Genomic DNA, 23008 nt, shown 5'->3' with positions numbered 1-23008 from the left:
CGACATTTACCGGGTTAAACCGTGCAGAGGGCGTTTATTCAAACCCTGCAGCAGCTCCACCGGATCCGCGCGCTGGTATCATAGCAACAACACCCGAGAAGCGGCGTGAGATCAGCTGCAGTACCGGCGGAACCGAAGCGCCAAAACTCCGCTCAGCTTCCCGCGCGCGCGACACTCCCCGCAGAAGCGGGTAACGGCTGACAGAGCGCGGGAATATTCCTGACTGGAAATACTGGACGGCAAAACGCAACTCATTCTTACCTGCAGGCAAAATGCTGTCATCTGAAGACGGAAAGTTTTCGGTTAATTGTCCGAATACGAATGTACTAGTCATATTTCACGGTAAGACGGTCGTTTTTCTCCTCAGACGCTCCTTCCATTGAAAGGATCGTGTGATTTATCGATGAATGATCAAAATGAGCGCGACTGACTGACTGTCTCCTGTGTTCTGTGCATTTTTAGGATCTGTTAAATGTGCTGAATGTCACGAGCTGTTACGCACGTTATTTTCCCTCATAAACCTAATTGATTTAGCAGTTTTGCGTTCATTTTGAGAAGCATGTAAAAGGCTTAATTCGCTGTTTTACTTCATCAAAAAGCATTTACATTAGGGAATACACTGTTCCTCTTTTTCACAGTCCCCATTTTATCTTCAAATATTAACAATTATTGCCTGTTTTATTCTAAAACTCTTATTTACATGTAAATGTGCCCATTTGTGCACCCCTCGTGTTTATATTGAGAATAGAAACGTCTGGATTTCTGTCAACATTGTCAGATACAAACATTAAGCTTTTAAATCGACCGTAAATATTGTTGATTGTGTGAAGCCACATATTATTTGTGGAAAGGTCTGGATTATGCTGGTCGACATATGCCCATGGTTCTGGTTTAAAAGACTCTCAGGTCATTTTATATGTTATATCAGCTTAGATTTTTGCTTTGCTTTCAAAGCTCTTCTAGCATTATGATGCTAAGAACTCTTTCTATAATACGGATATTTAAAAATGTACCTCTAAATATCACCCATAACCAACTCATAACATAAGAATAGTTATTAAAACTCTAATTATTAAAATAAAACATCAGTATTAGCAACTGTATAGTTGACTTTTTGTGCTGGACACATCCATGCGTTCTAAAATAGGAGAAATCTGTTATCGTAAGCCATTATTGGGTCAAATATGAACAAACCCAACCATTATTCATTTAGGAGTGTAATGTAAATTTATTTAAAAAAAGAGACAGATATTCAGCAAAGTGTCACCAGGATATTTTTAAAGTAAGATATTATATATTTGTTAAATCCAACAACATTGGATTTTTCCATATTTGACCCAACATTGGGTTACTACAACACCGCATTTGTTTTTAAATGTGTGTGAACAAGAATAGCTCCAAATGTGGACAGTGTTTTCTGCATGACTTTGTTGCATCACTGAGTTTGTACATGATGTGGTTAGTCATGTAAGATATTGTTTGAAGGCAGTGCAATAATTAATGCAGGAATTCATGAGCTGTTTGCTATCGGAGCACATTAATGCATGCAGCGTGCAGCAGAGCGCATGAGGATCTCTTCACGCTGACCAGCTTTTCACAACCGAGGATCTGGGATGACTAGTGCAGTGTAATGAAGGGACTGAGATGCATTAATTGCAGATACACATGCTGGAGAAGTGCTGGCGCTGGCAGATCTTCTGGAAGTCATGTCAACATTAAAGACCACTCAAACAAAACAGTTAAGAGAAAACCTAAACCTGCATTAAAGCTGAAATTCCTAATCTTATTATCCAAAACCTTACATTAGTTTTCCCAATAGAATTCAGATTTGTCTGTTGAATTTAGTCTGGGTCAATATAGATGGTCTATTTAAAGGGACATTTCACTCAAAAATGAAAATTTACTTATATTTACTTGTTTTCTTTGTTAAAAACGTTTTCCATTGATTTTTTTTCTTAAATAGTAATGATATACAACAAGGGGCGATGTGGTGGCACAGAGGGTAACGCTCTCATCTCACAGCAAGAAAATCACTGGTTCGAGCTTCGACTGGGTCAGTTGGCATTTCTGTGTGGAGTTTGCATGTTCTCCCCACGTTCGCATGGGTTTTCTCTGGGTCCTCCGGTTTCCCAAGTCCAAAGTCCAAAGACATGTATTACAGGTTAATTGGGTAAGCTAAATTGTTCATTGTGAATGTGTGTGTGAATGATAATGTATGGGTGTTTCCCAGTGATGGGCTGCAGCTGGATAAGTTGGCAGTTCATTCTGCTGTGGCAACCCCAGATTAATAAAGGGACTAAGCCAAAAAGATAATGAATGATATACAACAAATCATTTACAGTAATTTTTAATCAAATATTAATGTAAAATAATGCAAAATGCTTAATTTGATTCTGTTAAATTTGATTGTTACAAATTTTTGTCTAACTTATTGTTATATTTCAAACTAACAGAGTTGATGGTAACAGAGTTGACTTTTAATGATATCATAGTTGACAGTTACACAGTTGACGATAGCATAGTTTGTGGTTATAGTAGATGGTAACAAAGTTGACTGTAACAGAGTTGCCTGTAACAGAGTTAATGATAATGTAGTTGACAATATCATGGTTGATGATATCATAGTTGATGGTTACAATGTTAATGATTATGTAGTTGACAATAACAGAGTTGACGATAGCATAATTGATGGTTATAGTTGATGAAAACAGAGTTGACGAGTTGATGATATTATAGTTGACAGTACAGAGTTGACGATAGCAGAGTTGATGGTTATAGTTAATGAAAACAGTTGATGAAATCGTAGTTGACAATATCATAGTTGATGGTTACAGAGTTGACTATAGCAGAGTTGGTGGTTATAGTTGATGAAAACAAAGTTGACAGTAACAGAGTTGACGATATCATACAGTAGTTGACGAAATCATAGTTGATGGTTACAGAGTTGATGGTAGCATAGTTGATGGTTATAGTTGACGAAAACAGTTGACAATAAAAGTTGACAGAAACAGAGTTGACAGTAAGAGAGTTGATGATATCATAGTTGAAGGGTAAAAGGTTGACAATAACAGTTGACGACAACAGAGTTGACGATAACGTAGTTGATAATAACAGAGTTGAAGATAACATAGTTGACAAATTAATAAAAGAAGAGTAGCGACACGATTCAATGCTTTCCAGAGTTTCTCCCCACAGTAAGGGACATCACTTGAAGCAAGTCACTTGCTTTTTCTTTCAGCGCTTTACAGATTGTTCTGCCTTTCTATAACTGATGAAACAGCACACTAAAGGAGATTTTTATTACTGAAATTACAAATAATGAAATTGATGCAAATGTTTAAATGTTAAACGCACAAAACAGACTTTCATGAGATTAACAGCAAAGTTGCAAGCTTGAACATGTTTACATTTTGCCTTTTTTTTAGCATTTTTTTCTGTTAGTTAGTTGTGTTAGTGTTTTATATTCTTTAAGATTTATTTTATATTTATACACTCTTAGTCAAACATTTGCCCTGAAGTTCTAAATAAACTAATCACACATAAATGAGTGCAAATTCTCTGTATATACTTTACAATGTAGAAAAGAAACCGTCCCTTCCATGTAGAAACAGTTTCTATATATATATATTGTTACTAGGCCTGCACGATATCAGAAAAACTAATGTCACGATATTTTATTTTTCTGCGATAAAATATTGCAATTTGAATCCAGTTTCACAAGATAGATGAATAGCTATTTGACAGTATTTTAAACAGTATTCAGGTACAGAAATTAAATAATAACAACTTTGTCTCATTTCTAGTCTAAATATCTAAAATAAAAAATAAAAATTAGATCAAGTAAAAATATTATATTGTGATAAAACTCAGATGAAAAGGCAACATTTTTTAATAATGGATAATGGAGTTTTTACATGATCTACCAATGGGGTAAGTAAAATTATCTTGTTTTCGCTTTGAAATGTAGATATTTGGACTAGAAACAAAGACAAAAAAACTTTCTTTGTTGCATTAACTATATAGTCCATATAAATACAGTGATAAAACACGATTCTGTAGCTCCCGGTCAACTATAATCCAGACTTAACATTCCATATTTTTGCGATGTGACTATTGCATATGTGCACATTGCTATATCCATGCTGAAATGATATATTGTGCAGCCCTAATTGTAACTATCAATGGATTAAATTTATAGGAAAAAGAACAATATTGTGATAAGCCGAGCACTATAGTTGATATTGATAGCTAATTTAGTTGTTGTTAGGCCCTATTCCATGTTTAGGGTGGAATGTTGTTTTTATTGTCAATACTCATGGTCTAAATCAGCCAGAAATGCCTCTTTAAGGTAACAGTTGGATGTTATGTTTTTTATAGTATAGCAAAACTGCGACTAACAGACTGTATAAACCCGATCCAGAGAAGCAGCAGAGCTGGATCCAGATCAGTGAAAGGCAGCTTTAGCCAGCAGCACATCCGTCAGACAGAGTTTTTAACTGTGTGAACAGCGGATCATTCATTTTCCTCCCACGAATGAGTGTCAACAGCATATGCTTGGTGAAATGAGTTCATGCATTATTAGAATCAGAATCAGAAAGAGCTTTATTGCCAGGTACACTGTAAAAACATTTAGTTTGCTTAACTTAAAGTGAGTAAACCTACTGCTTTTAAAGCAATTGGTTGACTTTACTTTAAAGAGCCTCTATCTTGCATTAAAAAGGTCATATTTTGCTTTTAGGGGTCTTCAACAACATGCTGATCTGAATGCAAGGTCAAAAACACTTTCATTGTCTTATAATCTGCATTTATTTTTACCTAATTATCCCAATGACTCCCATGTGATTCGTTCAGCGATTCATTTGTTCCCAAACCCTTGCATAGAGTGAAGCTAATCTGCGCTGATTGGCCCGATGACCAAGTCCATGGTTTCCGCTACATTCATTCTTCCATGGCGGGGCGCCACACCAAAATTCACCCCGTCACAGCTACATTACAGCTTCTCATTCAAAACATTCAGTCGTTATTGTTTTTTTAATAGCGGGATATAATCTCACCAAAACATGTTAAAAGGTAAGTGAATTATAACAGCGCGACCATTTCTGTAATCATAGTAGTGCTGCGCGTCATTTGTTTACCCTTTAAGGTGACATGGTGATTGACTGACCCGTGATCCTCAGCGCTCCGCTAGTGTCTGAAGTCAAATGCGCATTCACATTTTACCGGATCTGTATACTACATATTTGGTGACGCACCATATCGACGTCGACGCTACAACCAAAAGATCCAAACCCAACTCGATTCATTCATTCATTTGACTCTGAGTCGACAATTTTGTTAAAGTATCAATAGTTTTAAACAAGGTGCGCTTTTAGATTTACACACTGCATTGAAGATCATTTTCAAAAACCCATAATAGGGGCTCTTAAAAACATTCACGTTACTTCAAAGTAAGTAAACTAGTTGCTTTTAAAGCGAATAGTTGACGACTTAAAAAGCAAGTAAACTTTTTTTTAAAGCGATTAGTTGACTTAACTTAAAAATGTGAGTTAACCCATTGCTTTTAAAGTGATTAGTTGACTTAAAAATTAGTAAACCTATTGCTTTCAAAGTGCGATTAGTTGACTTAAAAATGATTGAACACACTGCTTATAAAGCATTACTTCACTTAAATTTTTTAAAAAGTGAGTAAACCCATTGCTTTTGAAGTGATTAGTTGACTTTACATTAGAAAATAAGTAAACTCGTTGCTTCAATCAACAAATATATGTACAGATCTGTCACTATATTCAATATTGTATATGTATAGCTATTTTATAACTCGTGCAGCCTGCGTTCAGATGGTAACGGATGTCATTTTTAGCTCCATTACCTTTAGATTTCTCTGCAGTGACTGCGTGATGATGGAGCAGCCGAGAAATCATATTTCCTCTCCATCTCTTTTACTGCAGCTATTTTTACAGCCAGATTCATTGTGGCAGGCTCTGTCGCTTTGCGTTTTGTCTTCCTCGCGTGTTTACTGTTGCTCCAGCCCTTCAGATATGAGCGTAAAGGTCATTGTGATCCATAAATCTGCTGTTTGAGGTGTCAGCGTGTGTGTGGCGTCTCTGAAGCCTCTGTGGATTCACCGCTCATTTCTGTGTTCGCTCAGATTCTCAGTGTTCGTTTGATGTGGAGGACACACACACACACACACACACCTTTGAACCGCCGCGGCCTCAGCGATCACCTGTGTGTGGAGCATTTTCAGCTTTATTTGATTAAACCTGCCGTCCTTCATTGCCAAACACTCTCTCAGGAATTCGTCAAATCTGTAAACCTTTTGTGGCTGGAAATATGAAATCTGCGCCAATGCAGAAGAACAAGAGCCGTGTTTTATTCCAGCAGTTTCTCTAACATTACTAGCAGGTTTACATTTTCTTGTTGACATTAATTGAGCTTTTATCATGGTAGTATGATCACGATGTTAAGCTAAGCTGGAAAAAAAGGTATTTTATCAGGTAAGATCATTTAAAAACCCTTGTGTACACATGCTCAGTGTTAAACTAAGCTAAGATAAGCATTGTTTGCAGTGTATATACATATTATATAATTCCTACATTCAGATAATACCCTTGCATAAAGCAAAATGTGGTAAATCTTCTCTCTGAGACTTCATTATAAAGACTCCCTATAGTGTAGTTTGGCTGTAATCTGATAAATGCAACTGTAAGGTATTACGATATTGTAAACATTAACATTTGGCTGTGTATTGATGTAAGACGAGCAGTGCATTTCCACAGACTGATCAGACGTAGTAATAAAAACACACAGCGTGCAATAAAGTTTAAGTGATCCTCGGTAGTGCACTAGTCAGAGATTTAGAGCGGGTCCATAAACACTCAGAGCTGACACGTTTATCAGAGGGATTTCTGTGGTGTTGTGATGTAGTGCTGCGTCAGATGCTGAGGAGGATGATGGATCTGCTTCATCATTCACTGTTTTATATCAGAGAACATCCGTCTCTTTACACATTTACAGCTGTTTGATCACTGGATGCTTAAAGGCCTGTTCACACCCAGCATGACAATGATAAGTTTAAGGATAAGTATATTAGTGTCCACACACACACAGATGAACGATAATGATCTGTTTATTTTCAGATTCTGCTTTTAATTGGCCATTATCTATTATATATTGACCTGATGGTACTGTAATCAAACGAATCAAAAAGTCAATTTAGCAATCTTAGTCAGTTCTCTAGCATTGTACACACAGACACACTCATACTAGCACTGGATTCCTGCACTACTTTTATTTTTACTCTTCAGTTTGCCAGCATGACTTTCAGAACTGTGTATTTTTATTCTTATTTCTCATGTTATAACTGTTTTCACAATAGTCATTTTCTTTAAATAATGTTTTAAGCGAGGTCTTAACATCATCGTTGTGCTCCTCCACAGTGATGTCTGGAGCTTTAGATTGCACTTTAATTTTCACTGCATTTTGATTGGCTGTCAGTGTTTTATCTGTTATTGAGCACGTGGCCTTTCCCATGCTTCATGTTCATAGTGTGTAGCCATATGCAGATTACTTCCAAACTGTAATAATTATAGATTACTTTTTACTGCTATTTGTAAGTAATTTATTATACCTTACTATTTTACTGTTTCAGAATTACAGAGCTGCGTACATTAAAAAAATTAAAACAGTAATTTATAGTAAATGCTGTAGTGTTTTTGAACCCCACTGGAATACATATATTGATGTAATTCAACATATGTATTCCACATATATATATATATATATCACAACAACTATAGTAATTAATGTGTTGTGGTGATCCTACAGTTACTATGGTAACACAACAACTACAGTAATTAATCTGTTGTGGTGATTCTACAGTTGCTATGGTAACACAACAACTATAGTAATTGATCTGTTGTGGTGATCCTACAGTTGCTATAGTAACACAACAACCATACTAATTGATTTGTTGCCGTTATTCTACAGTTGCTATGGTGACACAACAACTATAGTAATTGATCTTTTGCGGTGATTCTACAGTTGCTATGGTAACATAACTATAATAATAGATCTGTTGTGGTGATTCTACAGTTGCTAGGGCAACAACAACTAAAATAGTTGATCTGTGGTGGTCATTCTACAGTTGCTATGGTAATAGAACAACTATAATAATTGATCTGCTGTGGTCATTCTACAGTTTTTATGGTAACAGAACAAGCATAGTAATTGATCTGTTGTGGTCATTCTACAGTCGCTATGGTAGCACGTTCAGTTCCATGCAAATGTCAACCTTGCCATGAAAAAAGTTTTCACCAAAATAGCAAAAGCGTTTCTGCATTTTTTGTGTAGGCTGATATTTCTGAGGGCTTTAAATTACTCAAACATGTCTCTGTCAATGTTTTCAAACAATTATATTTGATTTACCAAAGTCACACAAGTGGCAATTTCACATCCATACCAGAGAGATGTCACATTCATAACGACACTTTTTCCTCATAAATGCAAAAATGTCAAATCAAATAAAGTAAATCATGTTTGTTCTATAGTGAGCGACTCTTCTCCTTTTGATTAGCATCGTTTCTTTTGGGTTGTGCAGTTTAATTCACAGAATTAAGCATGTTGTCTAATGTAAACGTTTTTGTCACATCCATAACGCATGTTCATTTCTCTTAATTAAAATATTAAAAATGTTTACAGGTGGATATTTTTCTGCTTCCACAACTCTGTGGCTCGTTGTTTTACAATATAACCAGATGTTCAATATAATGTTAACATTTACTTCCACTGTCAATTTATGTTTTGAGATTTTACTGCAAATGTCACATCCATAACGCTGGAATTGCTCTAGTATATTGTGCTGATTGTGTTCTTGTGCTAGTCATGGCTAAAATCATCAATAGATGGTCCTTGTCTTAACGAGTGATTCACTGAATCGTTAATTCAAGTGATTCGTTCAAAATGGAGAGTCATTCAGAAACTAAACAAGTGACTTTCTTAATAAATGAATAACTAATTCACAGATTAGTTTATATGTCGAGAAATCGACACTCGAGTTGCAAAACTAGCTCATTTTTGTCCTCCTTTCTCTTGGTCTCTGGTGCTGGAAATTATAAAATGTATTTTTCCAGCTGGAAGTCCATTTCGGAAGACAACATGAAGATTTAATTGGAGCCATAAATTATTAGCCTCCACTGCAGAACAGCAGGTTCACGAAGGCCACCGCAAAATATATTCTGTCTGTTTGATTAAGAGCATGAAATAAGCGCACAGTGAATCACATATCTGAACTCAGTAAACTCTAATAAGGCTCGGTTTGGGTGCTGTGCTTCAGACCCCGGGTATCCAGATCCAGGATAATAAATCTCAATCTATAAGAGGTTATTTAAAGGAGACCTACAATGCCCTCTTTTACAATATGTAAAATAGTGTCTGATGTGCCTACAGTGTGGTGACGTTTCAGCTCAAAATACCACACTAATCATGTTTTATATATCTGAACCTGACCCTTTAGGCCCTTTGAATCATGCATATTCATATATAGCAGATAGGTTCTTTGTTCAATTCAAGCTTATTTGTATGGTACATTTCACATAAGATATTGTTATGAAGCAGCTTTATGAAATCAGAAAGTTAAGAGGTTGTGTGTATGGGGTGTATGGCTGCATAATATATTGTTTCAGCATCAATATCGCAATGTTTGCATTGGCAATAGTCACATCGCAGCATCTGCATTGTGGAGTTGAGATTAGAATGTGCAGTGTTTACATTTTACATTACATTTGATTATTCAGTAATAGGGGCAGGACAAGATAGCGATATGCATGAGGTGGTGCTTCTCGTAATGGCAGATCAAACATATTCATTCATTCATTTTCTTTTAGGCGTAATCCCTTTATCAATCAGGGGTCACCACAGCGGAATGAACCGTCAACTATTCCAGCATATGTTTTACACAGCGGATGCCCTTCCATTCGCAACCCAACACTTGAAATCACCCATACACTGTTCCACTCACACTCACACACTACGGCCAGTTTAGTTGATCAGTTCCCCTATAGCGCATGTGTTTGGACTGTGTGGGAAACCGGAGCACCTGGAGGAAACCCACACCAACACAGGGAGAACATGCAAACTCCACACAGAAACACCAACTGACCCAGCCGGGACTCAAACCAGCGACCTTCTTGCTGTGAGGCGATCATGCTACCCACTGCGCCACCGAGCTGCCTGAACATATATCTATGTTGCAATACTAAGAAATATATTTGCTGTTGATAAAAGAAATGCATCTTATAACTTTTTGATGCATTTTTCTCTCTTCATCTACAAATATCTTTCTCTGTAAAAAGCGAAAACTTAAATTACTTCAACTTGTTACTATTAAATTAATTAAGTTTGACAAACTTAATTTATGACAGTTTTCAGTAATAAATTAAGTTTGTAACAAGTTTTAGTAATTTATTTTAGAGAAGAATGGAACAGCACACACAAGACAGTACAAATAATTTCCTTCTCAGGTTAATATTATAATAATAATAGTTCTTTGGGCATCAGGGTGGCGCAGTGGGTAGCACGATCGCCCCACAGCAAGAAGGTTGATGGTTTGAGTCCCGGCTGGGTCAGTTGACATTTCTGTGTGGAGTTTGCAGACTCAGAAACGGGGTCAGTTTACCTGGCTAGCGAGTGTGTTGTGGCAGAACCGTAAGCAATCCCCCCCCCCTGTTATCTAGTGTCTGTGTGATGTAGATAAGTTTCTCTCTAATATATTGTTTTGTGTTGTATATATCGTATTTTGTTTTATTTATTTGAGTTGTTACTTTGTTTTTGTTTTTTTGTTGTACATACCTTTTTGGGAAATAGGTCACTGTACATTTATCTTCACTGGACTGTGTTACGTTATCCTTGTAATTAAACCATCCTTTTTTACACTTCCGGGACGAGGCCATCAATTTTTGAGAACTTGTGGGTCACGGGCCATCGCAAATTACTAACTTAATTTATAACTGAAAACTCATAAATTAGGTTTGTCAAACTTAATTCATTTAATTGTAACACGTCCAAGTAATTTGTTTAAGTTTTTAATTTTTACGGTGTGCTATATTGTGGATGGTTTTCTTATGAAATATCATCATCAGGGGCAAAATATCATGATAATATCGTATCGTATTACTGTACCTGAATATCTGACTACTTATTTCACTTTTATCTTTGCTCTATCTTATTTATTTATTCTTACAATTTCTTTTGTTCATTCATATATGCAAGATTATTCCAATCAAAGGTAATGATTTTATTCCAAATAGAGCTCTTCAAGTCATCTGCTCAAATTGTATTCATATCACAATATAATAAGTTCATTTTTGGGGATGTCACGATGGCGCACTGGGTAGCACGATCGCCTCACAGCAAGAAGGTCACTGGTTTGAGGTCACTGGTTTCCTCTGGGTGCTCCGGTTTCCCCCACAGTCCAAACACATGCGCTATAGGGGAATTGATAAAGCTAAATTGGCCATATTGTATTTGTGTGAATGCAAGTGTGTATGGGTGTTTCCCAGTGTTGGTTTGCAGCTAGAAGAGCATCTCCTGTGTAAAACATATGCTGGATAAGTTGGTGGTTCATTCTGCTGTGGCGACCCCTGATAAATAAAGGGACTAAGCTGGAAAGAAACTGAGTAAATAAATGAACGTTCATTTGTGTAATGCTTACGTTTGTTATTTGACCTGATTCTTCACACCATATTCTGGCTGACATCAGTAAGTGAACCACTGATTGACAATGATGTTCACTTCTAATATTTCATTCACTCAGAGTTCATCTTTAATATTGTGCCACGAAACAAGATTGTTTTCATCTGTTAGCCCTAAATTCTCTCTCCTGCATACTTCCCACGGTTTGTGACAGAATCAGCTTTTATGTCGATTCAACACCAAACAGAACGAGCAGATGCTTTTCATCATGGTGTTAGGAGTCTGAATCATGTCATCTGTCTCCATCTCACACTCCGCTTCTGTTAGTCTGATCTGTTCATCTGCTGTGTAACACACACACACACACACACATACTGCTCACAGGAATGCCAACACACTCGCCTTTACAGTCCGGTGACACTGAGATTCACTTGTGTTTATTCTCTTGCATTCAACATATTCACAGCAGGAACCAGAACTGCACTTGTCTTGTTTCTAGTCCAAATATCTAAAAATTCCCTAATCAAGAAGTATTTCTTTAAGAAGTTTTTCCTTAAAACAAGCAAAATAATCTTGTTTTTCTCTTTTAAATAAACACATTTATTTTACTCAGCCCATTGACAGATTATTTTGCTTGTTTTAAGGAAAAACTCAATTAATTTGACTCAATATTTTATAAAGAAGGACTATATTATATTTGATGTGGCGGTTTTAATAGCACCAAAGAAAGACCAAGCATAATCACAAGGTATACTATAAGTAGACTACTGTTTATTTAAAGCCATTTTTCCAATAAAGTTGTCAGTTTTCATGACAAATTAAGAAAATAACGACAGTATTTTAAAATCAATTAAATAAGTTATATATAAACTCTTATATATAGCTATATATAACCTTTAAAATCTCCATTTAGATTGTGTTACATTTTTCATATTGATTTCATCACATTCATGGTGCACTGACGATCCTACACAATTTTAGATTTACTTCACAGCACAAGAATTCTTGTATTAAACGGTATCATTTATTAATAGGGGTGACGCAGTGGCTCTGGGTAGCGCTGTTGCCTCACAGCAAGAAGGTCACTGGTTCAAGTCCCAGCTGGGTCAGTTGGTGTTTCTGTGTGGAGTTTGCATGTTCTCCCCGTGTTGGTGTGGGTTTCCTCCGGGTGCTCCGGTTTCCCCCACAGTCCAAACACATGCGCTATAGGGGAACTGATCAACTAAACTGGCCGTAGTGTGTGAGTGTGTAACTGGAAGGGCATCCACTACGTAAAACATATGCTAGATAAGTTGGCAGTTCATTCTGCTGTGGCAACCTTTGATTAATAAAGGGACTAAGCTAGAAAAAATAAGAATAAATGAATTTATAAATGTATATATCATTTGTAATACAGTTTTGTCCTTTAATACAAGCAGTCAGATAAATGAGCTGTACCTTTAATTTTACCTGCTCAAAGAAAACACTCTTATTGAATATATCAAACAAAACTGAAGGACATGCACTGAACAACACGAGCATTTATAGCAAACAAATGTATTTTTAAATAAATGTATTATCTGGCTTGATTTTGAGCGTTGTCCAGCGAGTTCTTAAACACCTGTGATTGGTCATTGTGTTCCCGCACTCAACAGAAAGGGCTGCGATTGGCTCTAACTGTAAGCGCAGCCTTGGTATTATAATGAGTGATGCGGTTACGGATAGACGGCTGCGGTTACAGTCTATAATGCACAGGTACCACAGCTGATCCATGATAGACGTGATGGAGAAAACTCATGCTGCAGAGTAACACGCTCATTTATGTGTGGATCCACAAGAATCGCTGTAACAGCCGAGAGAGGTTACTTTATCTCACGCAAGCAGGTCAAAGGTCTGGTTCAGGCCTAATACTGTTTATTTTAAACACACTACTGTTTTGTTGCCTGTCTCTTTAAAATATGCTGTGTTCTTATTGGCTGTCATTCATCAGTGGAGATAATTCATCAATTAAGACAAAACACTTCCCCGTCATTGATGAGTATTTATGGAAATCTGTGCTTCAGGTATATTTTTTGTATATGACAAGTGTGGTAAGTCAAATCATCATTTTTCAAAGCAAAAACTCTATTATTTAGTTTACCCCACTGGCAGATTATTTGTCTTCTTTCTAGTCCAAATATCTAAATAACTCTTAAACCAAGAAGCATTTTCTACACAAGCAAAACATACTGGGCTCTATTTTAACAATCTAGGCCCAAAGTCTAAAGTGCATGGTGCAAAGGTGTTAAGGGTGTGTCCAAATCCACCATTTTTAGGATGGATAAATCTGCACCCCGGCACATGGTCTAACAGGGTGGTGAGTTCAGTAATGAGTTCTGGGAGTGTTTTGAGCATAACATGCTAAAAAACAATCAGAGTCTCGTCTCCCATTCCCAAATAATATACTAAAATTGAGATTTTTTTACCAATTGGGTAAGCAAAAGAATCTTTTTTTTTTGTTTTTACATAAGATTATCTTATTGGTTAATTCTGAAAACAACGCAGTATTATTCACTTGTCTAGAAAATACTCCTTGATTTAAGTTTTGATTTGAGTTTTTAGATATTTAAACATATTATACAATACACACACATTATTAGCCCTCCTGTTTATTTTTTGCCCCAATTTCTGTTTAACGGAGAGATTTTTTTCAACACGTGTCTAATCATAATAGTTTTAATAACTCATCTCTAATAACTGATTTATTTTCTCTTTGCCATGATGACAGTAAATAATATTAGACTAGATATTCTTCAAGACACTTCTATACAGCTTAAAGTGACATTTAAAGGCTTAACTAGGTTAATTAGGTTAACTAGGCAGGTTAGGGTAATTAGGCGAGTCATTGTATAACGATGGTTTGTTCTGAAGACTATCAAAATAAAATATAGCTTAAAGGGGCTAATAATATTGAGCTTAAAATAGTTTTCAAAAAATTAAAAACTGCTTTTATTCTAGCCAAAATAAAACAAATAAGACTTTCTCCAGAAGAAAAAATATTATCAGACATACTGTGAAAATTTCCTTGCTCTGTTAAACATCATTTGGGAAATATTTAAAAAAGAAAAAAAAAATCTAAAGGGGGCTAATAATTCTGACTTCAACTGTGTGTGTGTCTGTATATATATATATATATATATATATATATATATATATATATATATATATATATATATATATATATATATTTTTTTTTTTTTTTTTTTTTTTTTTTTTTTTTTTTTTTTTTTTAATAAATAATATTTTTATATATTTATTTATTCATTTTTATTATTTTTTTTTTTTTTTGGCAGTGTATGGAGAGTAAACCCACCAAAACCAACATATGTGTGTACTGGTAACACATTATGAGGACCAAATGTCCCCACAAGTATAGCAAAACCAGTAAATGTTTCTTTTTTTGGTCTCCATGAGGAAAACAGCTCATAATGGGACAGATTGCAGTATTCTGAAAATGTATAAATGCAGATTGTTTTTTCTGAGGGTTGAGATTAAGAGTAAAATTGATGACAGAAAATACAGTCTACAGTATAAGCATCATTACAGCTAATGGAGAGAGTTCATAAAACATGAAAACATTGGACTGTGTGAGTATATTGAACTGTGTGTATCTCTCATGCCGTTTTCTGCCCACACTAATGCCCTTTCTCTCTGTTCCAGGATGATTAATTGAGCGCCATCATGATTGCCACAGGGGGTCTGTTGCGGATCTCAGCCAGGAGACAGGACTCCCTTCGCGCAAAGAACCGCGCCGAGAACAAGCGCAAGAGGAAAGCCAAGAAAAAGAGGAAGAATGAGGTGGTGGTGGTGAAAGGGAAGCTAAAGCTGTGCTCCGTCTCCGGACTGGTCGCTGCCGTTGGGATTCTGGTGCTGCTGGTTGGCATTGCTATGGCTGTGTTGGGTTATTGGCCTAAAGAGAGTCCTCTCTATCCAGGCCTGATCAACACTGTGAGCTCTCCGAGGACATACGGCACCACAGAACGGGAATTAGTCAATGTTAGCATCAGATGGGAGCTACTCGATAAAGACTTTAATGGCTCCAATGGGACGACTGAGCTGGATCCGCCTAAGCTCGGAGCATTTGCTGCGTTTATTAACAGATACTTGTATTCAGACAAGCTGAAAGTCTTCGGACCATTGATCATGGGCATCGGGATCTTCCTGTTCATTTGTGCCAATGCAGTACTTCACGAAAACAGAGATAAAAAGACTAAAATCATCAACCTCAGAGACATCTACTCAACGGTGATTGACATTCATAGCTTGCGGACCAAGGAGCCAGCACCACTGAACGGGTTCGTGAATTACTGCCAATCGAAAGACACCAAATCCTACATTTCACCCCATAAAGGTGGATCCTGGCCATCTCCGGGATCTGGTCGACATGACACTGGTAGCATGATCCCATCACGACGTCCTTCCACCAATCAATCGTCATTGGATAAGCAGAGCTTTACAGACACCGTCTACAGCATATATCGAGATCAGAAGCCTGAGCTAAAGCAATGGGAAGCCAGAACCATCGTGTCCACTTCGGTCAATGCATTCACTCTACCAATGATGAGGCTCAACAACCGAGGAACATCAGAGAGGAGAGGCTCGGATAAAACCGGAGAGGCTAAACGAGAGTTTTTGGACGCTGAAGCCATTTGCAGGCGTCTGGAAGATCTGGTAGCGTCTCGAAGCATAACGAAAGCCAAAGTAGAGTCTGCGCAAACTCATCCGGAGCCTCCGCAGGACTCACTGGAGGTTTACCGAAGCTGTGGAAGTTTGCAGGGAGCACCTCGAGTTTCGCTGCAGGGTTCGCAGGTGAAGCTGCTCACGCAGTGTTCGCCAAGCCACAAAGCTACCGGATCGCACCTTTCTTTGAGCGCATTGTCGGATTATTCAAGATCAATCGATGAGGATATCTGTTCGCCCACTCCTGCGGAGCGACAGCAGGTACGGTCGCGGCGTCTCAGCTGTCCTCGACTCGAAGGTCTTAGCTGCGGAGGATACACCAAACTCGAAGGTCTCGGCGGTGAATCCTTCGAGTCCACGTTCAGTCGGGAGAGTTCAGTCGAGGTTTTGGAAAAGGACCAAGAGCTTCAATCTGAGTGCGGAGCGGTCAGACAGTATTCAAAGAAACAGAAACTCCTGATGGTTTCTCAATCGGACACTACTTTGGAGGACGTGGAAATGGACAGTATGGAAATTTAGCTTGGGTTCTGTGGCGATTCGCTCAAGACTCTTGGCTGATAGTCTGTTATGAAACTAAAGATGCACGTTAGTAAAGTGTTAGCAGTTTTTCACAGGCTAAATTCAGTTTTGATACTCGGAATCTGCACAGTCTGGAATGGGATTTATGCGAGAGTTTTTCAGCCACCGATAAGCTTGAAGGGAAGCGTTAATCATGTGACTATTTTCAATTTTATAAGATGGCTTATACAGCATTGATAATGTGATTTAATTTAAATATAATCAGCTGAATAGACTCACACCGTGTCCTAACTACACATGACGCCGCAACACAATAAAAGCTCTCTTTTACATTTTAAAAGGAGTTTTTTGTGCTAACCATCCTGCGAAATTTCTATTTAGAAACTACATTTTCTATTTCCGCGACATCACGACAAAACAACATCATCTACTATATATAAAGATCACCTCAGGTGCTGATTATGTTCTTTATTCAGTGATAAATTCTCCCCATGTAAGTTTAAACACATTTTGCGTGACATGTATTGCCACCTCAGATCTTGAAAATATAATAGCTAGCAGATGCTTTGAAAATGAAAGTCAGAATTCAGTGCAAACTAACAACATCAGTCACTCAGTAGCCTATTAATAATGTTAAAGAGCATTAATATAGATTCAGTAGATTAAAAGCCATTGCCGTTTCATCATGAGTGCAGTGGCTGCTGTTTAAATGTTTCCGTCGTGTTTGGTTCAGACAGACAAATCGCTTACCGCTGGAATATTGTTGTAGGACACAATGTCAAGCATTCATTTAGTTATTCAAGTGTAAAACAAGTTGAAAACAAGTAGCGTCAGTGGGCGAGCACAGAAACTCCATTGAAAGTCCATATTTTGAAGACATGGTGCAGGATAATGGAATTGAACGCAGATCTTCAGTTGAGACACACTTTATATCACACCTCAATCAGAAAGTGAGGATTATTGATTTTTAAAGAAACCAAATCTTAAATACAGCGATTTTATAATGACATGACAGATTACCAGAAGGGCTTGAGCTGGCCTACAGAAAATGAAAAGTCCCTGTGCATAATCAGGGTCTTAAAAAGCATTTAAAGTTGATAAATCAATGTAGAGAAATTTAAGGCTCCTAATAAGTATTAAAAAGTCTTAGAAGCTATTTTGCAAGGTATTAAATTTTATATCAGTTTTGATTATGCAATATATGGTAGTATGGTAAAGTTTACCTAAATTAAATCTGCGGATGTCAGGATGCTGTGTAGGTTATGAAATCCTGCTAGATTTGACATCCTGCTGCTTTGTTTACTGCAGTAATCAAGGCAACACCATTATTTCTGTAGCTCTAAAGGCGCCAACCTGCTGAATTAGCTAGATTTACTAGATTTTTATTCAGTATATGCATAATGTTGTAGTTTTGAATTAGTTTCTTACATTAATATTTAGTAAATAAACTGTAAGTGAAAATCTCGCCAGTGTTTCCAGTTGAAACCTAAAGTGGTTGTAAGTAGGCATGGGCCGGTGTAAGTGTCTGATGGTATGATAACCTTGGATAAAAAAGCCATGGTTTCACTGTATTACAGTATCCCGGTATTGTGATTACTGCTCTAAAATAAGTTCTGTTTTTAATGTCTGGGTAAAATAAACAAACACAAATAAACTTTTTCCCCATTGAACATAATTAATTTTATTTAAAGAAACATTTAGGCACAGTGAACATGTCCAATTGAATAAGATAAATTGGCCGTAGTGCATGTGAGTGTGTGTGCAAGAGTGTGTGGGTGTTTCCCAGTGTTGGGTTGTGGCTGGAAGGGCATCCGCTGTGTAAAACATGTGCTGGAATAGTTGGCGGTTCATTCCGCTGTGGTGACCCCAGATTAATAAAGGCACTAAGCCTAAAAGAATATGAATGAATGAGTATACATGTCAGGCTAATAGTTCAAATAAATCATTGACTTCTGCTCTCTTAGTTGGTTTTAAAAACACAGATTTACACAGAGCTTGGGAACGGTATAACAGAACATTTTAGCGGTATTAAAACCTTAACTTTACCAAACCACGGTAAACCTTGAAACCAGTCATCGTCCCATGCCTAGTTATAAGCTCTTAAATGTATGGAGGAAGGTCTTGAATTTCCCTCTCTGATTGTGTGCATTTTGTCAGTAAATCCAAAATGTGCGTAAACACAGGTGTATGGAAATCACTTGAAGAATTTGCATGACCAAATCTTTTCCTGCATTTCTGAATGCTAAAATATTGCTGAACGGTGATAATCATGAGTGCACAGCAAGGTCACACTGCAAAATATGCTTTTCTTAGAGTTTTTGTCTTGTTTTCAGTTCAAATATCTAAACATTATCAGATTATTTTGCTTGTTTTAAAGAAAAACTCACTTCATTTTGACTCATTATTTCTGAGAACAAGTCTATACTTCTTGCTTGTCTTTAAAATGCTTCTTGATTTAAGCTTTTTCAGATATTTGGACTAAAAACAAGACAAAAACTCTGAGTAAAGAAGCTTTTTTTGCAGGGCTGGCCTTTAAAAAGCAATGAAAACGTAGCCTGAAACGTTGTCGATACGTTAGTCCCAATACATTCGATTGATTATTGTTTCCTCAAGCAAAAATCTGGGAGAGATCAGACTTTCAGCATGATAGCACAGCTATGCTCCACTAGATGACAAAATAACTTCCAGTAGTAGATTATCTGTGGCTGTTTTTCGTTTATCGGTGGCGTTCGGCTGTCTGAGCAGCATGTTTTATACCGTTCGTCTACATGCACTTTTTTTAAACCAGCAAATTACTGATTATTATTGTTTTTTAGAAATTGACCTGATAGCAATATCTCATTTGAAATCTTCCCTGCTTGTGTGGGAAATGTTTATGTCTGCATTTTGCCTCTGAAATGTTATCTTACACTTGTATGCTGTCGGTTTTTACTTAGTTTGTACTTCAATGAGTCGAATTATCCTGACGTTAGCTAGCGGAGTGGTTCGTTCAGTACTGTCTCAAATGTAACGTCCATTTAAAATGTCTTGAGGAGATTTTGGGGTGGATTATTAAAGATTAATCAACAGTGGCTCTTTCTTAAAAATCAGCTGAATATGTCCATACACTAGACTCTGAAGTGTGTCTTTATGGACAGGGATGTGGCTGTAATATTATTGTCATGTTATGATGAAATACTGTAAAGCACTGTTGGCCAGCAAAAGAAAATGGTGCAATCAATTTGTATTGGTCAATCATTGAAATATTCATTGGAGGAAAACAGTTTTACAGGGGTTTATTACATTAATTTTGAACTTTTATAACTTTTAAAGTAATTATATTATAGTTAATATTAATGAAGTTGACATACAGTCACTGGCCACTTTATTAGGTACACCTTACTAGTACCGGGTCAGACCCCCTTTTGCCTTCAGATCCACCTTAATCCTTGGTGTCAGAGATTGAACAAGCTACTGGAAATATTCCTCAGAGATTTTGCTCCATATTGACATGATAGCATCACACAGTTGCTGCAGATTTGTCGGCTGCACATCCATGATGCCAATCTCCCGTTCCACCACATCCCAAAGGTGCTCTATTGGATTGAGCTCTGGGGACTGTGGAGGCCATTTGAGTACAGTGAACTCATTGTCATGTTCAAGAAACCAGTCTGAGATCAGAAGATGGAGACACTGTGCTCATAAAGGGATGGACATGGTCAGCAACAATACTCAGGTAGGCTGTAGCGCTGACACCATGCTCAATTGGTACTAATGGACCCAAAGAAAATCTCCCCCACACCATTACACCACCACCACCAGCCTGAACCGCTGATACAAGGCAGGATGGATCCATGCTTTCATGTTGTTGAGGCCAAATTGTGAGCCGAGCATCTGAATGTGTCAGCAGAAATGGAGACTCATCAGACCAGGCAACGTTTCTCCAATCTTCTATTGTCCAGTTTTGGTGAGCCTGTGTGAATTGTAGCCTCAGTTTCCTGTTCTTAGCTGACAGGAGCGGCACCCGGTGTGGTCTTCTGCTGCTGTAGCCCATCCGCCTCAAGGTTGGATGTGTTGTGTGTTCAGAAATGCTCTTCTGCAGACCTCGGTTGTAACGAGTGCTTATTTGAGTTACTGTTGCCTTTCTATCAGCTGGAACCAGTCTGGCCATTCTCCTCTGACCTCTGGCATCAACAAGGCATTTGCGCCCACAGAACTGCCGCTCACTGGATATTTCCTCTTTGTCGGACCATTCTCTGTAAACCCTAGAGATGGTTGTGCGTGAAAATCCCAGTAGATCAGCAGTTTCTGAAATACTCAGAGCAGCCCGTCTGACAGCAACAACCATGCCACGTTCAGCGTCTCTTAAATCCCCTTTCTTCCCCATTCTGATGCTCACTTTGACCTGCAGCAGATCGTCTTGACCATGTCTACATGCAGTGAGCTGCTGCCATGTGATTGGCTGATTAGAAATGTGCGCTAACAAGCAGTTGACAGGTGTACCTAATAAAGTGGCCGGTGAATGTATGTAGTTATTTGCCTTGATAAAGAGTTCAAATCAAGTGAAGAGTTTTCGCATTGTAATAATTGTACATTCAGCTCTGTGTGATGGTCTCCACACACTCCAGTCTCTCAGTGTTTCAGTGAATCTTCAGTGTGTTTCTGTGATCAATAGCTCTGCAGGTTTGGCTGGTGGTGTGTGTTTTATCTTCTGCTGTATTCAGAGCGTTTGGCTCCGGCTCCAGGTGAAGTATTGTTCTGTTCAGAGCTGTAATACTGTAATGAGTCTGACGTCATTAGAATAATTACACAGGAATCCTGCAGTGGATTTACTGAAGAAAGTAAGAGTAAATTAGCCACCGTCATGCTGTGGGAATCTGAAGGGATTGATTGTGTTTTCCAGAGCTGTGTTTCTAACAAGACACACTTTAATAACACACTACTGCAAAGAAACGCATTTCTTACTCAGAGTTTGTGTCTTGTCTTAGTCTGAATATCAAATAATTCTTAAATGAAGAAGCATTTTTATAGACAAGTGAAAAATGTTGTCTTGTTTTCAGAAATGACGAGTCAAAATGAAGTGAGTTTTTAATTAAAACAAGTCAAATAATCTGCCAGAGTGGTAAATGAAGTAATGCTCTCTCTAGTGAAAACCAGATTATTTTTCTCACCCTGTTGGCAGATTATTTTACATTAAGAACATTAGTTATGTAGCTTTTTATTAGCTCTACATATATTTCCCTGAGATGGGTGTCATGGGTTGCTGGAGCGTTGCTGAATGGTTGCTGATGTGTTTGTGTGCTCAGTGTTTTTCTAGTCTTTGTGTACGTGTGATAAACTAATGTCACGAGGGCTGAGAAATAATTACAGGCTTTAGAGACTGAATGAATGTGTTGTGGATGTGTTGACAGCTGGAGACATTTCAGCGCTGTTTATTCACTGTGTTGGAGAATACAGCTGTGTTTGAGGAAGATCAGATCGGACACATTACTGGTCTGATGGAGAACACCAGATCTCATCATCATCATCATCATCATCATAGCCAGTCTGAATCTGTCAGGTCTGAAACTACTCAAACACTGATCCCAGATCTGTCTCAGACAGAAACACTGATCTCAGATCTGTCTCAGACTCAAACACTGATCTCAGATCTGTCTCAGCTCAGACTCAAACACTGATCTCAGATCTGTCTCAGACTCAAACACTGATCTCAGATCTGTCTCAGACTCAAACGCTGATCTCAGATCTGTCTCAGACTCAAACACTGATCTCAGATCTGTCTCAGACTCAAACGCTGATCTCAGATCTGTCTCAGACTCAAACGCTGATCTCAGATCTGTCTCAGACTCAAACACTGATCTCAGATCTGTCTCAGACTCAAACACTGATCTCAGATCTGTCTCAGACTCAAACGCTGATCTCAGATCTGTCTCAGACTCAAACACTGATCTCAGATCTGTCTCAGACTCAAACGCTGATCTCAGATCTGTCTCAGACTCAAACACTGATCTCAGATCTGTCTCAGACTCAAACGCTGATCTCAGATCTGTCTCAGACTCTAACACTGATCTCAGATCTGTCTCAGCTCAGACTCAAACACTGATCTCAGATCTGTCTCAGA

At 37.7% G+C, this 23008-nt stretch overlaps 1 protein-coding gene across 1 annotated transcript; it reads left to right on the top strand.

Annotated features, from left to right (window-relative positions):
• tmem200ca (transmembrane protein 200C, genome duplicate a) lies at positions 1–19144 on the top strand. The gene is made up of 2 exons (XM_056451196.1): positions 1–342; positions 15370–19144. The coding sequence occupies exon 2, from the start codon at positions 15391–15393 to the stop codon at positions 16906–16908; it is 1518 nt and encodes a 505-aa protein (XP_056307171.1). The 5' UTR covers positions 1–342; positions 15370–15390; the 3' UTR covers positions 16909–19144.
• The last annotated feature ends 3864 nt before the right edge of the window (positions 19145–23008 follow it).

Source organism: Danio aesculapii, chromosome 24 (genome assembly GCF_903798145.1).
Source record: "Danio aesculapii chromosome 24, fDanAes4.1, whole genome shotgun sequence".
Classification (NCBI taxonomy): domain Eukaryota; kingdom Metazoa; phylum Chordata; class Actinopteri; order Cypriniformes; family Danionidae; genus Danio; species Danio aesculapii.
The sequence above is the reverse complement of the archived record's forward strand: the minus strand, read 5'-3'. Positions and strand labels throughout refer to the sequence as shown.